The 17,588-nt window shown below is 59.7% G+C and overlaps 1 protein-coding gene across 1 annotated transcript in view; it reads right to left on the bottom strand.

The window, feature by feature from the left end:
- ADGRL1 (adhesion G protein-coupled receptor L1) overlaps window positions 1-17,588 on the bottom strand; it is a 93,435-nt gene that overhangs the window by 51,325 nt on the left and 24,522 nt on the right. The window contains exon 2 of the mRNA XM_077838224.1: window positions 5,738-5,917. Within this exon, the coding sequence (XP_077694350.1) occupies window positions 5,738-5,807 (70 nt within the window). The 5' untranslated portion in view covers window positions 5,808-5,917. The remainder of the gene's footprint in view (window positions 1-5,737; window positions 5,918-17,588) is intronic.

Below are 17,588 nucleotides of genomic sequence, written 5' to 3'. Positions count from 1 at the left end.
CCATTCCTGGCTCTGCCACTGACCTGCTGGGTGACCTTGGACAAGTCCCTGCCCCTCTCCGTGCCTCAGTTTCCCCTGACCTTTGGTTAGCTAGGCTTTGGGGCAGGGGCTGTCTCTTGGGTGTCTGTGCAGCACCCGGCACAACGGGGCCCTGGTATCGGTTAGGATTTGTAGGCGCTACCGTAATCCACATAATATAAGAGAAAGCTCCTCTATCTTTCCCAGCTGAGGGAGGGGGTTGTAGCTGCCCACATGAAGAGACAGGATCAGGCCCCTCATGGAGGGAATCTGGTCCCTTGCCCCAGGGCTGCATTTTAAGGCTCACGTGTGGCTGGATGTTTTGCCCAGATCCAGACGTCTCTCACCACGCGCTCAGCTCCCCGCACCGCCCGTGACCCACTTTCAGGCAGCGGCTGAGCCGACAGTCTCGCCAATGTGCTGAGCAAATTCCCTGCAATCCCTCCGAATTCCCCCCCCGCCCCCCATCTCCCGTGTCACAAGGACCAGCCGGGAGGAGAGATGAGAATTAAAACCACCCAGAGGGATTTTAAAGAGGAAACCAGGACTCCTGATTCTATCCCCAACTCTGGGAGGGGGGTGGGGTCTAGGGGTTAGAGCGGGGGGGTTGGGGGCAGCTTGGGGCCTGGGTTCTGTTCCCGGCTTTGCACTAACTTGCTGTGTGACCCTGAGGCAGGCTGTGGATCTCTCCACTGCTCGCCTCCCCAGTGGGACAACAGCCGGGTTGCATTAAGGCCAATGGAACAGAACTGGCCGGAAGAAGCAGCTGCACTGCCTGATGCGCGCACCAGGGGGCGCTGCCTCAAGGGGCGGCTGGCTGCACAGACACATGCTGCTGCCCCTCTCAGCAGCATCTGCCCCCTGCAGGCAGCGCCTGGCACTGCCTCCACTGGCGGATAGGGGAGAGTGTTTCCTTTCCAGAGCTGCAGGCTGTGGGTTCAAGTCCTGCTGAGGGGACAGGGGGCGCGGACTGGGAGGCTCCCTGAGGAGGGGGGACTGTGCCCCCAAAGAGAAGGTGGGGACTGGCTACCAACATGGCTGCTCTGCTGCCTATATAATCCCCCCCCCCCGCCATATACACAGGTGGGGCAGAAGCAGAGAGGGGGGTGAAGGGAGGTCTAAGAGTCGGCATGCGCTCTAACCACTAGACTCCCCTCCCAGAGCTGCAGACAGAACCCAGGTGTTCTGCTGCCACGCAGTGCTGTGAACAGAGAAGGGGAAGGGCAGAGGCAGTGCACAGTGGGGGGCCCCCTCCCTCCAGGTTGGGGCAGCTGGGCTTGCAGGCGGGCTGGCAGCTCGTGCCCTGGCAGTGGTACGGGGAGGAAACCAAGGAGACCGGCCTCCTTCTGCCAGGCCTTTGGGGAGCCCTGGCTGCGGCTGGTTCCAGACCCACCACCAGGAGGCGCTGGTTGGCCTGAGATTCCCCACATTGTTCTGGCCATTCCTGTCATGGAGGAGGTTCACAAATTGGGATTTGTCCCCTGTCCAATATGGGCAGACAGGGAGGGGGATGGTGCCCACCCTGGCCAATGGGGCAGGAGGGGGTTGAACCTGGGACCTCCAGCATTAAAAGCATATGCGCTCCTACCATGTGAGCTAAAAGACCTACTTCTTTAGCTGGCAGCTGAAGGAGGTTGTTATCCCCTATGTGGACCAGCCGCTGCCCTTATGGGGCGGGAGCACAGTGTATTTAGCTAGTGTGTTACACCTCAGCCACCTCCCCTGGTGGGGATCCTGGAACAACCTCCATCCCAAACGCCTGTCGTCTGCGATCCCTGCCACGTCTCCCCACAACTGCCCCCATCCCATTTCCTGAAGCCCGAGGCAGAGATTCCCAGTGCTCCTGTCCCTAAGGGCTCTGTCCCTGGGGCAGATAATAGCCACACCCAGGGTGCCCTGGCCATGCCCCTGATCCACCCTCAATGCCAGGATCTGGGAGCAGGGCAGGTGCAGGGCCCTTACACTATTTCCAAATTGGGGGGGAGGGGATTCTCAGGGGGCCACGTGCAGCCCTTTTATGGCACTGGTGGAGGATGGGGGGAGGATGGGGGTCCGGGCGTCAGGCCCTGCAGCATCCTGAGGAGCGGGGCGGGGGACAGGGCAGTGCAGACAATGGGCCATGGTGTGAGCCCCCCCTTCTCCCCTTGTTGGCGGCTTTGAACAGCACAAAGGTGCCCGAGGCCAGGGCTTGAAACCCCAGGAGCCAGGGACTGAAGCGGGAGCCGCAGGAGACAGAGCCAGGCAGGTGATTAAAGGGATGGCAGGAGCATTATGGGAGATTTGCTCATGCTCCCCCGACCTTGGCAGCTACCCCTCAAAGGGAGTGGAGAATGGAGCCGTCTCTGGCCCGGGCCCCTGTGGTGAGCACGGGGCCTGACAGGGGAGAAAGAGGGAGGGGGGGACAGGCTGGGTGAATTGTGGGGGGCTGGAGCGTGCGAGCGGGTCTTTGTGAGGGTTTGATGTGGGGGTGGGGGAGCATGTGTTTGTGTGGACAAAGTGTGTGTTTGTGTGTGCAAGTGTGTTTGTGTGTGCAACTGTCTGTGAATGCATGCCTGTGTGTCCATTTGCCTGGATATGAGTGTGTGTGTACTTCTGTGTATGTTCTTGTGCATGGGTGTGCCTTGGGCTGTGTGTCCACGGGCTGTAGGGGTCAGGGCGCATGCATTTGTGTCTCCACAACGCTGCCCTCTGGTGAGCACAATCGGAACCACTCAGCTCTGTGTCCTATGCCCTACACTTCCCCCAGCCAGTGGGGATTCTCCAGTGATTCTGGTTGAAATGGGAATAACAATAATATCTGAGACGCACTTTGCCCCTGGGATACAGGAACACACCATGGCGTGCGGTACGTACGACCACGCCCTCTGCAGATGTGATACTGACGACCTAGCTCAGTCCCCAGAACGGCGCCCCCTAGTGGTGGATCCGTCCCATCAGCCTCATGTTCAGCCTTTGCTCTCCGGTGGGGCTGTGGGCAAGCCAAGCCTTGGGGCCCAGGCCCCCTCACTCACAGTAGAGTCCTAGTTTTAAACCCTCCTCCCCTCCTCTGCCGTCTCTTCCGGGATCTAACTTTAGAAGCGGAAGCAGATAGCGCTGAGATGATCAGATTAAACAGGAATCTCCCCCACCCCCCACCTGCCACCCCCCTCCCTGGCGTGGGGACCATGACAACGCTACCCATGGGGTGGGGGTGGGGTGAGACGAGGCAGCCGTAAGTCTGTGCAAAGGGTCCCGTGCAAAGCGCACTCAGCCCCTTCCATGCTCTTTCATCTCTGCTGTGTCCTCTTAACAAGCCCCCCACCTGCTCCCATAACATGGTTTCCCCCAGTGACAGCAAGAGACAGTCCCTACCCCAAACTAAAGAGGACGGGAAACTGAGGCACAGAGCGTGGAAATTATTTGCCCAGTGTCACTCAGCAAGACAGTGGAAGAGCCAGGGATACAACCCAGGAACCCTGATTCCCAGCCTCCCCTCCCCGCCATGCTCTAACCACTAGACACCACTCCCCTCCCAGAGCTGGGGATGGAACCCAGGAGTCCTGACTCCCATCCACCCTCTATCCACTACACACCACCAGAACCTGAGCCACCATCTAGAGCAAGGGGACGTTTCTCTCTGGTGACCTGTTCTATGTCTACTCCTTGCCCCACCCGCAATGGGGCCCCAGGGCTCCCTGTTTCGCTCTTCTGAGCACAGATTCATCCCCCACTACCCTGATTTCCATCTCCTCCCTCCCTGACAGCTGGTGAGGCTGGGCTGCCTTCACAGAGCTGCTCTGCTGACTCACCCGACCACCAGACCTGGTGGCTCTCATTAATGTCACCCAGGAACCTCGGAGCCCCAGGGATAGAGCCGAATTGAAACTTCTCTGGGGTGTAAATCCAGACTAACTCCATAGTAAGCCCAGATCCTGCTCTCGGTTAGACCTGGGTGTAAATCTGGAGTAACTCCACCAAACCCAGCTCCTGCTCTCCCCTGAACCAGGTGTAACCGACATTGGGCTGCAGCCTGTCATCGCTCTCCCCTCCCCCATATAACCCCTCCCCCCGGCACCCCTGCATTCAGCTCCCTCTGCTCAATGCCCTGATCGAAGCTGGAAAGGGACCAGATTACCCGTTGGGTCCCATGTGCCCCTCCCCGTGTCCTCTTTGAAGTCTCCTGGCCTGGCACCCTGCCCCCCCTTTGGACGCCCTGCCCAGAGGTCCCGTTGTGGCAGGCCTGGGCGAGCGCCTCACGGGGTGCCGGCTGGAAAGGGGTGGGGGACGGAGGCGTAGAGCAAAGGAACAACGCAGAGGATGGATGGCAGCATCTGGGGATCTCAAGCCCCCCATGGGAGCCCCCCAAAGATGCCCCCTCTGGCTCTCCGCTAGCTCTCCCCCTGCTCAGCTGCACCCCGAAGGGTTAACAGCTGGACAGCGGGACCCACCCGCACAGGGAACCCAGCGCCCCCAGATCGCCCTTGAGCAGAGCGTGGGCAATCCAGGCACAAGCGCTTAATGATAATAACTGACCCTGAGCGAGCAGGGCGCTGTCCGAACAGCAAGGAGTCAGAGACACCAGCCAGGGACTCATGGTAACAGCTTGGAGGGTACTGCGGGTGGTGAATGAGATCAGGGTCCCCTTGTGCCAGGCGCTGCCCAGACCCCGACTGGGAACTGCAGCCAATGGGAGCTGCGGGGGCGGTGCCTGCGGGTGGAGGCAGCGTGCAGAGCCGCCTGGCCATGCCTCCTCCCAGCTGCCAAGGGACATGTCGCCACTTCCAGGAAGCCCCCTGAGGTAAGCCTGGAGCCCGCACCCCTCACCCCCTTCCACGCCCCAACCCCCTGCCCCAGCCCGGAGCCCCCTCACGTCCCCTGAACCCCTCATTTCTGGCCCCACCCCAGAGCCCACACCCCCAGCCGGAGCCCGCACCTTAACCCCCTGCCCCAGCCTGTGAAAATGAACGAGTGAGTGAGGGTGGGGGAGATTGAGGGACAAAGGGAGGGGGGAATGGAGTGAACAGGGGGCGAGGCCTCAGAGAAGGGGTGGGGTAGGGGGCGGGGCAATGGTGTTCAGTTTTCTGCCGTTAGAAAGTTGGCAACCCTAGGTGCTGCCCAGACCCTGACCGAGGTCAGGGCCTCCATTGTGCCAGTCGTGGCTCACAAGAGAATCTTCCTCCCTGCATCTGCCTCTTCCTTACAGAGGCGCTGTGGTGGGGGGAGACCAGAGCTGGGCTAGCAGGGGGCTGTGGGTCAGGATTGAGGGGCACCAGCAGAGCTGGGGAGAGGAGGAGCCCAGGGCAGGGGCTGTGGGTCGGGCCGAGGGGATCTGCACAGCTGGGGGGCACCCATGGCGATATTCTCCCCACTGACGCTGTCGGACCCTGAAGCTGGATGGTAGAATCTAAGAAGCCAAGACCCCCATGGGACCACAACCCCCCACCCCCCAAAGAGCCAGGAGTGTCCCTCCGCTGCCCCTCCCAGCCCTGCAGCGCCCCCCTTTCCCTATCTCTGCGAGCACTGGGGGACACGTCTCCCCTCTGGGGGGCACTGCAGGGGGAGGGGGGCAGGCTTTTCAGCAGCCCCTAGTGGTGACACTAGGCAATGCAGGCTGCAGATCTCGGGGGAACCCAGGGTCTATCTGCGTCCCTGGTGCAGCTGGAGATCGGGCGCGCCCTGGAGATCCCCAGAGCCCCTCTCCCACCATACTCCCCCACCCGCTGTGGAGCCCCCGTCCTACCTTGTGTGGCTGAGGTGACGAGGATGGCGGTGACGCAAAGGCTCCAGAGGGCGTGGGCGAGGCGGGCCATGGCGCCGGCCGGGCGATCGGCACACTCGCTCCCTGGCAGGGCTCTCAGTGGTCCGAGCCCGGGGCCTCTCCCGGCATCACACAGGAGGGACGATCCGGCAGACGGCAAGCCTGGGGGAGGGAGCGGGGAGAAGCCATGAAACAAGCTGGGGGGAGGGGGGGGCTGCGGGGTTCACCCCATCCCAAGCGCGGCAAGAGCCCCCTCCTCCATCTCCCACATCAGTAACACCACCTTTGGCGAGGGGAGTCCCCCCTCTGACCCGGGGGCTAACAGGGGTGCCCCCCCGCCCCAGCCCATCTATTCTCCAGGGCAGGGATTGACAACACCCAGTCCCCTGGCTCCCCAAGTCCACAGCCAGGTAGGGCCAACCCTGGCACGGGAAGGGTTAATAACGGGCTGACACAGCTCTGTGAGCTCCGAGGGCGAGTGGGGTGTCGTGGTAACAGAAGAGGGGGGCTGGAAGCCAGGACTCCTGGGTTCCCTCCCCAGCTCTGGTGCTCCTGTGCCTTAGTGGGGAGTGCTGCTCCGGGGGGGACGCGAGCCGGGGGCCCAGCCGGGCGGGTAATGCCAGCTCCCCCAGGGCAGTGCTGACAGCTGCGTGCCAGGCTCCAGTGCCCCGGCTGGCAAAGCCCCTGCAGGTTCCTGCCCGACGGCTCGGCTGGGGCCTCTGCGCTCATCAGTGTCAGAGCTCCCACACAGCGACTCGCTGGCCCCGGGGGACCCTGGCGACTCGAGGGGGCCCTGGGGGAGAACAGCTGAGCCATGAAGGTGGAACCACCTTGGGCAAAGAGCAGAGTGCTGGATCACAGAGCTGGCTTCAGACAGGACTCCTGGGTCCCGTTTCCCCGTGCCTGCGGAGGGGAGGGGAGGCTAGTGTGGAGAGCAGGGGAGCTGGGAGTCAGAACTCCTGGGTTCCATGCCTGGCTATGGGAGGGGAAGATGAGTAAGGACTAAGGGTCGACTCCCAGCTCTGCTGAGTGAACTTGGGTCAGTTCCCCTTGTGCCTCAGTTTCTCCACCCCTGATATGGGAAGAAGAGCCCTTCCTAACTCCGGTGGGGGTAGGGGTAAGGCTCTCAGAGCTGCTATAGTCATGTAAAACTAGAGCTCTGTCCCTCTGAATGGGGCTGAGGGCCCCCAGAGCCCTGCACTGGGGTTGTGGGGGATGACACTTGGGCAGGAAAGAGGGTGGATTGGGGGGGAAGGTCAGAGACAGGCAGCTCTTGGGGGCATGGAGGGGGGGGGCTGAGGACAGGGCAGCCCCAGCAGCGCCCCCGGAGCAGGGGGTTCTAGTCATTCACCTGGGATTGAGCCAAGCCAGGGATGCCAACACATAGCAATGGGCCCGGGGCATGGGCCAGCAGGAGGGCGGGGCGCATGGGTGTCTGAGCCCCTCATAAATTTCCCAGCCCCTGAGTGGAGAACAAAGGAGGCTGGCTGGGGGTGGAGCTGCCCCCCCCCAAATATCACAGCCCGGGAAGAACAGCGTGTGCTGGGAAGGAGGGCCTCCCCCCGGCTATATCTTGCTGCCAGCATGTCCTAACCACTCATCTCCCAGTCCCCGGGCACGGGGGGATGGCAAACCAGCCCCTCCCTCCCCCAGCACTGCACTGGGGTCAGCACCGACTGTGAGGGGAGAGCCCCTGGCCTCGCCCCTTAGAGACAGGCCGCGGATCTCCCCACCATCTGCGGGCCCAGGTCATCCCTACTTAACCAGAGATGGGATCTAGTGGTTACAGCTGGAGGGCTGGGAGTCAGGACTCCTGGGTTCTTTCCCTGGCTCTGGGAGAGGGCTGGGGCGTAGCGGTTCGAACAGGCCAGGCTGAGTGACGCTGGGTTTGGCGAGGGATCCCGGACACTGGGAGGTCCCCCGTGGCCTGGGGCCCTGGCCAGCAGGACCCCGGCTGTGCCATCCACACGTATCTCTCCCTCCCGCCCGGCGGCAGGAGCGGGGCCTGGCGTGCAGGCAGCCCATGTGAGCGGAGCTTTCCAAGGCTCTCCTAATTACGGCTTCCTGGTCTCTCCAGGAGGCGGCTCGGTCTCTTGGGCGAAGACATCGCGGTTTAAGAAACTGCCTAATTACATCTAAAACTGCCAAATTATGGCAGGTCCGCTGGGAGGGGCGGGGTCTGGTGTGTGGCAGGCGGAACACATGCCTGGGCTCTAGCCCCAGCTCAGGGGAGAGCAGTAGGGGTTATTGGTTAGAGCAGGCAGCTGGGAGCCAGGACTCCTGGGTTCTATTCCCGGCTCTTGGAGGGGAGCTGGGTCTAGTGGTCACAGCAGGGAGGTTGGGCATCTAGCCTCCTGGGTTCCCTTGCCACATCCTGGTGTGACTCACGAGCAAGTGCTTTGCCCCCTTCTGTGTCTCGGTTTCCCCCCTTTGCCCCCTTCTGTGCCTCTGTAGAATGAAACTAATGAAGGTGGGCCCAACGCTCAGGCGACCTGGAAGGTTTTGGTGATGCGAACGCTTTGGGACCCTTGCTAGATGCAAGTCGGGTCCTGATCGTTATCAGGAAGAACCAGAACGGGACCCTCACACTACTTCAGGGATCGCTGTGGGGCAAAATGATCACCATGGTGACCTAGCTTAGGGCCAGGCAAATCGCTCAGATGAGGGCCCTGCATCAGAGCCCTTTCCCAGTGAGTCGGAGCGGGAACTGAGGGGTCCAGGCCAAATTCTAGCATTAATTCTACAATCCTGGTCCCCTAATTTCCCTCCTGTCGCTTCTTCCCGTGGAATAGCCACTTGTTCTTGTTCTAAAGTGTCTGGCAGTGATGGTGGGTGGCAGTGAACCGGCTGCCATGCCTCACCCCAGAAGTGGCTGCATTTCAGGATCCCTGTGACTGCTAAACAGCTGCTGAGTGAGCCCTACCCCAGAGGCAGTGGAACCTCAGTGCTGGGTGAATGAACCCCATGTGGTGTCTCTGTGTGCTGCCAAGCAGCTGCCATGCTTCACCCCAGAGGTGGCTGTTTTTCTCTGCTCTGAATGAGTGACTTTTAAGTACTGTGTGCTTATACTCTGGCTGTGCCCCGTCCCAGAGGTGGCAGAATCTCAGTACTGGCCAAGAGGTCCCTGTGTAGTGTCAATACATCCTGAAAAGCAGCTGCCATTCTCCATACCAGAGGTGGCTGCCTTTCAATGCTGGGCAGGCAAGTCTCATACAGTGTTACTGCATGGCTGTTAAAGAGCAACCACACCCCACCCCAGAGCTGGCTGCAATGCTCAATTTATAAAGCACCCTAGCTCCATTAGGGTGCAATACATTGTTTGAAACCCAAAACTAATCCTGGGGCCACAAAGTGGGTTTCATCCCCCCACACCCTGCTTGCGGCATGTCCCTGCTTTAGCTTCTCCTCGCAAAGGTGCCTCCCAAGCTCCCTGGAAAGCCCCAGCAAAGGGCAGCGAGATGAACAAGTGCCTGGAAATCTCCTACTCCAGCACCAACAGATTTATTGGCTTTCGGAGCCCTGGATTCCTGACCCAGCAACAGCGGCTCCCTGGAAACTCCCCACAGCCTGCAATGGGGCTGCTAAGTCTGCACATACAAGAGGCTCCTTTCTATGGCATAGGTTGTGACCAGGATGTGGGGGGCCCCGTTGTGCCAGTTGCTGCACAGACCCTGACCGAGATCAGGGCCCCCTTGTGCCAGGTGCTGCACAGACACAGCGAGAGGTTGTCCCTACCCTATAGAGCTCACCGCAACAGACAAACGGAAGGATCATACCCTCTTATTTTACAGAAGGGGAAACTGAGGCACCAGGGGACGCAGTGACTCACACCAGGCTGCATGGGGAGTCATTGGCAAAGCAGGAATCGAGCCCAGCTCTCCTGACTCCCAGCATCTGACCCACAAGCCCAACCTGCATCAGTGGGTTGTGACCTGTTAGCCCTGCAGCGAAGGGCTGGGCCTTTTGCAGCACCCCTGTGTGCCTGTCCGGCTGCTCCAGCCACAGGGCCGGGGCTATTTTAGGACATGCCATATCTCAGTGCCCGATGGGCGGGACGGTCCCCCCCCACTCCTCTCCAGGGACCCTTCCAGCCTGGATCCTGCCTCTGCGCTCCGCGGCACGGAAGCTGCCGTCAAATGAGAGGGAATTTGGAGCAGTGCAGCGAAAATTATTAAGGGTCTCGGAGGATTAAATTACAAGGGGAGATTAAAAGAACTAAACACGACTAGCTTGGCTAGACGGCGGCTAAGGAGTGCTCAGATAATTGTCTGGGAGTAGCTGAAGGATGTAAATATTGAACGGGGGGTGGGTGGGACGGGAATTATTTGAGAGGAGATTTTAAACTCAAGTGCAGCGTGGTCATGTGGTAAAGCAACCTGGGGCAGGATGCGGGAAATCTGGGCTCAAATCCCACCGCTAACACCAGCAGGCCGGGTGAATCAATTCACTGCTTTGTACTCCCATTTCTCCTGCAATTTGCAAATCCTCTCTTGGTCTGTTAGAAGGACGATGCTGGGCTTAGAGTAAGGCAGCTAGGGTGCTAAGACGGGCTATGGGGAAATGGGCTCTCCTCCGCGGCAAATATTCTCTGTGACCCCTGCGGGAGTCTCTCTGTGGCTCCATTTCCCCATAGGTAACATGGAGATAACAGTCCTGCCCTACCGCACAGGGGGACTCAGATACTATGGGAAGGGGGTTCTTAGGGGCTGGGATTGCCTTAGTACCACGGCGGTGAGGGGTTTCAAGCCCCAGCAGAAGAACCTTGGCTCCTGTGGCCCTGAGGGCAGCAGGGAAAAGCTGGCTTCAGAGGAGAAAAAAAGAAACCCGAATTCATTGCTATTTTGTAAAACAAATCTCATGATTTTTAAGCCCGTCTCACAGTGTCGGGGGCCCGGTTCATGTCCGGGGCTGGCAACGCTGCCATCTCTTGCTATGTTTGTACAGCCCCTGGCACAACGGGTGCTGAGCTCAGTTGGCGCCATTCTTTATTATTCTGGGGCGGGGCAGCGTGGCCTAGGACTGGGACTCCGGAGCCCTGGGCTCTATTTTCGGCTCTGCCGCCGGCCTGCAGGGTCACCTGGGGCAAGTCCTGCCCCGCTCTGTGCCTCAGTTTCCCCTGCTGTAAAGAGGGGATAATGCGATTGACCTTCCTTTGTAAAGTGCTTGGCGCCCGACTGATGAAAAGGGCTAGGTCAGAGTCAGGGATCATGATCCATTTGTAATGTGGCAGCACCCAGGAGCCCCCAATACGGATCAGGACCCCATTGTGCCAGGCCCCACTCCCAAGAACCGACAGTCTATGTCCAGTCTCTGACTGCGTGGAGAGGTTATCTGAGGGAACATGCACTGGATAGGACCGCCGCAGGGCGAGGGGGCCGTTGTGGATCCTGGCTCCACACACAATCCTTCCTCCCAGGGCAAGAGAGTCTCCTCCACTGCAGCCCCCGCTATGTGGCCAGCGGGCACAGCACAGCCTTCCAGGCAGACTCGCCCCTGCAGCTCCGCCAGGGTTTGCAATTAAAAGCCGCAATTAACGGGAAGACGTCACGCTGCATGAGTGGGGCACACGATCCAGCAAAGCCGCAGCGGTGGATTGTGCTATCGGCCACGGGCCGGCCCTGGGTGAGTAGCCGGCCCTCCGGCCTTGGTAGCCTGCTGGAGCTCTCCCTCTGGTCCTCTCACCACGCCGCCGAGCTCTTTAGTGGGTGGGCTCCGGATCACACGCCCTGGTTTCCCGAGGAGGGTCGGGGAACTTACTCCAGCTCACCCTGGGTGTGAGTGAATGGCAGCGTGGGGAAGAGAACCCAGGAGTCCCTGCTGCCTTTCTCAACCTCCCTCCACTCCCAGAGCCGGAAATAGAACCCAGGAGTCCTGACTCCCAGCGCCCCCACTACCTGGCTCTACCCAGCAGACCTCGCTCCCCTCTCAGAGCCGGGAAGAGAACCCAGGAGTCCTGGCTTTCTGACCCCACCCCATTCCCAGCTCTACCCAGCCGACCTCACTCCCCTCCTGGAGCTGGGAAGAGAACCCAGGAGTCCTGGCTCCCCGGCAAGCCCCCCTCCCGTTAGACAGTGGGATCTTTACTGACAAAGGCCCTTACTCTAGAACCCGTGACGCATCTCCATGGTAACAGCTCATCTTCGCAGCTCCTTGACACTCAGATCCATGTTAGGCTGGGGGGAGCTGGAGGGTGGAGGGGGAGGCAAAGTGGGGAGGGGGACAAAGAGAGGGGGAGCGGGATGGCTTTGAAATCAGCAATCAAGCCCCCGGCTGCTCATCAGGCAAAATCAAACCCACCTGCATCCACCCTGCCCCCGGATCTGGGGGTGCCCAGAGAGAAACGAGCCCTTGTCAGCCACATCCCGGCCCAGCCGCCCTCCCCCCGCAAACATTGTGCTCTCCCAGCCTGTGCGAATGGCAGCGGCACCCCGCTGAGCTGCCAGCGGGCCCATCTAGCCCGGCGTCCTGGCATGGGGCAATCGACAGCCCCGGGCGAGTGGTTAAGGCACTATGTATTGAAGGAGTCTTGGAACTGAGCTGGGAAATCAGGGTCGTCCCTGCTTTATCCGAGGCAAAGAAAGCCTGAAATGGTTGGTTTTCCTGCTTGAAATTCGAGTCCCGTCCCCTCTGGGTGTCTCTGTGGAAAACTAGGGATCAGACCGGGTTCTGAGAGCAGTGATTCCACGCACACCACAGCTCATTCACGCTGGGAAGTGAGTGGGTTTGAAAAAATATCTGAGCTGTTTCAAATCCCAGGGTCTGACGCTCCCACTGCTTTGCCCTTTTACACCAGGGCATGGTGTATGTCAAACACAGCAGTTTCACACTCCCCTTACACTGGTGCAAATGAGCACTCAAAGTCACGGATAAACCAGGAGCAGAGTTTGCATTTAGTACTGGTGATGCCTATTGAACTCAAACACCCAAGGAGCAGCTGGGAGAAAATATGCCTCTGTTAAAGAAGCAACACCTCACCCCCTTGCGCTTCCAATTAGAGCTGATTTCTCTGATTTCAATCTCTGTCGTTAAAACGTGGTTGCTAACATCAGCTAGTTAAGGGCGTGTCTAGATAAGGATAGAAGGCTTGTTTTAACCCATGTTAGCTAACATCATTTAGACCAGGCAAGTTGTATTTTTACCCACATTAGCTAGTCAGGATGAAGCCTAGGACAGCAAAGCAGAGACATGAGCTGAAAGACAACCTGGCCTGTCCACACTGGACTTCTAAAACATGTGAGCAAATCCCTTTTTAAAATACACCTAGTCTAGACCTGCTCTGAGGCACTAGCTCAGGGGTGGGCAAACTTTTTGGCCCGAGGGCCACATCTGGGTATGGAAATTGTATGGCGGGCCATGAATGCTCACAAAATTGGGGGTTGGGGTGTGGGAGGGGGTTAGGGCTCCAGCTCGGGGTGCGGTCTCTGGGATAGGGCTGGGGATGAGGAGTTGGGGGTGCAGGAGCTGGGAACGAAGGGTTCAAAGGCAGGAGGGGGAACACGGCTGGGGCAGGGGGTTGGGGCGTGAGAGGGGGTCAGGGGTGTATGCTCTGGGTGGCGCTTACCTCAAGCAGCTTACCTCAAACAGCTCCCAGAAGCAGCGGCATGTCCCCCATCCAGCTCCTATGTGGAGGCACGGACAGGCAGCTCTGTGCGCTGCCCCCTCCACAGGCACCACCCCTGCAGCTCCCATTGGCTGCAGTTCCCAGCCAATGGGAGCTGCGGGGATGGCACGTGGGGCAGAGGCAGCGGACGGAGCCCCCTGGCTGCCCCTACGCGTAGGAGCTGGAGGAGGGACATGCCACTGTTTCCAGGAGCCACGCGGAGTGGGGCAAGCCCCCCCTGCTCCCTGGCTGGAGCACCAGAGCAGGGCAAGTCCTGGACCCTGCTCCCCAGTGGGAGCTTGAGGGCCGGATTAAAATGTCTGGAGGGTCAGATGCGGTCTCCGGGCCGTAGTTCGCCCACCCCTGCACTAACTGGTTGTGTTGAATTTGCTCCTACTCAGCCAGTTAGCATGGGCTGAAAATCCACATTGTCTTGTGCAAACCCGTTTTAGGCCCTGGGTTTTTAAGGCTGTGTTGATATAACTGTCTCTGGGACAAATCACTCCGTGCGACATCATTATACTGGTGCAAAAACTGCAGCAGGTCTAACCTACCTCCCCCCCACCGCCCCTCTTAGAATAACAATAATCCCTAGCTCTCATCGATCACCCAGCATCCGTAGATCTCAAAGCCCTTCACAAAGGAGGGCAGGACCAATTTGCAGATGGGGAAACTGAGGCAGAGGGCAGGAAAGTGACTCGCCCAAGGTTATCCATCAGGCCAGTGGCAGAGCTGGGAATAGAGTCCCAGTTCGGGGTTTCATCCCCTAGGCATTTTGGCCCATAGATCAAATATATTCATAGCTTAGGTTACACGGAAAAACTAGCCGGGGTAGCCAACGCAGCGGACATGGTCTAGCAGTCCACATGGAGGAGGGAGCAGGTAGCTTTCTTGCAATCAAGTTAGCTCCCTCAAGCTAGCTTAACTCAAATGAAAACCCCAGTGCCAATCGCAGCTACCGTGGGTTTTTACAATGATTTTGTTCTGGCCAAACTACAGAAGGTGTCAGCGATGCCTGGCCTATAGCTAGCCTTGGCAGAAGTCCATTTTTGTATAGTTTCGACAGATAAGATCAATGTTTATTTTTAACCATTTCCTCCTCCCCTGCTCCCCCCCCCCCAGTTTTATCCGTTTCAGTTTTCACACTCGCGGGAAATTATGGGGGTGTGTGAAAGACAATAATTCTCTGATGACAGTAGAGGTTGAGATTCAAACCAGTTTATAACCATTCCAACGCCCATTGTCACTGTCACATCTCAAAACACACCCAGTAAATTGCCTTAAATCAAACCTTCGCAAGCAGCATATTTCTTACTTCGCCTCTAAATATCCTCGCTGGGGTTTTTTTCGCGGGTTCGTGTGTGTCCGGTGAAATGGACGTTTGCCAACATCTCTGGATGAAAATGGAATCCTGCCCAGGCTAGCTACAGACAGAGTTTGCACCAGCATCACCAGGGGAGCTAGGAGTGTGATTATTTTACCGACTGTGATAGTGATCCAAATTCTACGGTGGACACAGCTAAACTGGCTTGTACCCTTCACCCCCGCCCGAAGGGGAAGAGTTACACAGAAATAAGCACATTTACACGAGCGTGACTGCATCTGCAGGAGGGGGTTGCACCATTTTAACTAGACCGGTGTATAATAATCTATCCGGACAGCTCCAACGGCTTCGTAAAGTTCCTACTGCCATGGGGAAACTGAGGCATGGAGTGACTTGCCCCGAGGGAAGTCAGTAGCGGAGTTGGGAACAGAACCCAGGAGTTCAGAACTTCATCCCGCTGCAGTAACCACTGAATCTCATTCCCCTCCCACGAGTCCAGCCTCCCTCCTCAAATGGCACAACCCATCCAGAGCTCGGGACAGAACCCAGGAGTCCTGATGCCCAGCTTCTGCCTCCTCTAGGTCCCACTCCCCTCACACAGCCGGGATAGAACCCAGGAGTTCTGGCTGTCAGCCCTAGTTCCTATCACGCAGGACAGGGACGGGCTGAGGATTTACGGAAGGAGAGAATTTTACACCCGGGTTATTGCAAGGGATCTTTAACGACAGTCACAGCTTTGCTTCGACCCTTTGTGCGAAAACCAGAAACTGCAGCACAGCGCCCCCTAGCACCACACTGGGGTCAGCCCTGACTGTGTGGGGAGAGCGCCCCCTACCGAGCCCCCACGCCGCTCCCTGCAGCACAGCGCCCCCTAGCACCACACTGGGGTCAGCCCTGACTGCGTGGGGAGAGCGCCCCCTACCGAGCCCCCACGCCGCTCCCTGCAGCACAGCGCCCCCTAGCACCACACTGGGGTACTGGGGTCAGTGCTGACTGCGTGGGGAGAGCACCCCCTACCGAGCCCCCACCCCGCTCCCTGCAGCACAGCGCCCCCTGCTGAGCTGATAGGATCCAACAGGCTGCCCGTCCAGTAGACAGACAGGGGGTGTACAGGGATAGACGGACAGAAAGAGGGGGATGTACGGGGACAGACAGACAGGTGGTGAACAGGGATACAAGCCCCCCCTTGCCCACTCCCCTCAGCGTGCCTCGATGATGCCCCGGGCCCCTCTATCCCCCGCCAAGACAGTGGGTGCTGCCCTCCCCCATGGCACGGTGCCCCACAGCCGTTAGAAGGGAAGTGTGGCTCTGCCCCCCCCGTCCCGGTGGCCGCGTGGCCTGGCACTCCCGGCTCCCATATGTGGCACGGGAGGGCGAGGAGTCGCCGGGGCTGGATTTAGTCTCCTCATTATGCAGGAAACACAATGTTCTGCTAAGGCTCTCCCGGAAGCGGGCGAGAGCTATTTGCAGGCTGGACCGCCTGCTCTCCCCCGCGCCTGCGGGCGGGCACAGCCCTGCTGCCAGCTAATCCCTGCCCTCTGGCCCGGAGCCCCCGCCGGGCCCTGCAGACCGCCCCAGGCAGGGGCCCCCCGGCTGCAGCCATGAGCAGGGAGCTGTCACAATGGGGCGGGCGGACTCGGCCTCGGGTCCCGGCTCCCCTAGGAAGGTTCTGTCCACACTACCAGGCGCACCCGTGTTGGCCTAGCAATTCACGGCGCTCTCCTGCGGCGTGTGGGGCGGCGGGCCTGACCGCACGCCAGCTGCCATCCCACAGTGCCTCAGCGAGTGGGCAGGGCGCACACCCAGGGGTCCCACGGCACCACGGGGGGCAGCATTGCATTCTGGGTAAATCCTCCGCTCACCGCAGGGCACAGTATCCACACCATGGGGAGATGCACAGGGAGCTGTCCGGGGCAGGGAAGGGCCGAGATGGTGGCACCGGCCAGGGTCCCATCTGCCTGCTGCTCCAATTGCACCCACAGACCCCAGCTGGACCCGCCGCGGTCTATGCCCAGAGAGCGACTATGTCGAGCCGGCCACGCCAGGAGCCGCAGCCTGGACAGGGACTGCTTTAGCCGCGCGGCTACGGCAGACTGGCCGCCGGCGGGAGCCGTTCGCAGCCCAGGGAATGGGCCTGGCCCCCCTGGCGACTGCGGGGCACCCCGGGGAGTCTACCACAATGCACCACTACAGACCTGGCTGTGCTGGTGCATGCTGGGAAACTCTGGGCCTCGGCCCCCCAGCTGAGGCTAGACTATGGACCCCGTGGTGAGATAAGAGAGCTGCCTCCGATCCCACCCGGCGGCTCTGCCCCCCTGAAAGCCATGACTCAGGGAAATGAAATCTCCTGGAATGGGAATGAAAGGCATCTAATCACCTCAGTGAGCCGCTAAAGCGCCCCTGGGGGCCAGGATTAGTGCCCAGCCCTCACACGGGTCTCCAAGCGCCCTGCAGCCAGTGAGCAACCCTGCACGCGAGGCCTTATCAGTAACAGGGAAACCGAGGCACCGGAGTGACTTGCTCAAGCTCTCACAGCAAGTGGGTGACAGAGCTGAGACTGGAACCCAGGGGTCCTGATTCCCAGCTCCCTGCTTCACCCACTAGACCCCACTCCTCTCCCAGAGCTGGGGATAGAACCCAGGAGTCCTGACTCCGAGCTCCTCCCACAATCTAACCATGGCTCCGCCGTCCTTCCCACACTTAGCCATGGGTCCCAGGAGCCCAGAGATCCAGTGTCCCCAAATCACCTTTTCCAGGATCAGGAGATCTGCCCCTTCCTGGGGCTCCCAGGCAGCACTCAGGGGTGGGTCCTGCTGGCAATCAGCTGGGTCCATCGAAATCTGGGGGGCTGGGCGCTGTCTGCAGGCAGACCCTGCTGGGCACATGGCCCGGCCTGCGTTTATGTCTTG

The sequence above is a fragment of the Eretmochelys imbricata genome, chromosome 20, assembly GCF_965152235.1.
Source record: "Eretmochelys imbricata isolate rEreImb1 chromosome 20, rEreImb1.hap1, whole genome shotgun sequence".
Classification (NCBI taxonomy): Eukaryota; Metazoa; Chordata; order Testudines; family Cheloniidae; genus Eretmochelys; species Eretmochelys imbricata.
This window is presented reverse-complemented; position numbering and strand designations above follow the sequence as displayed.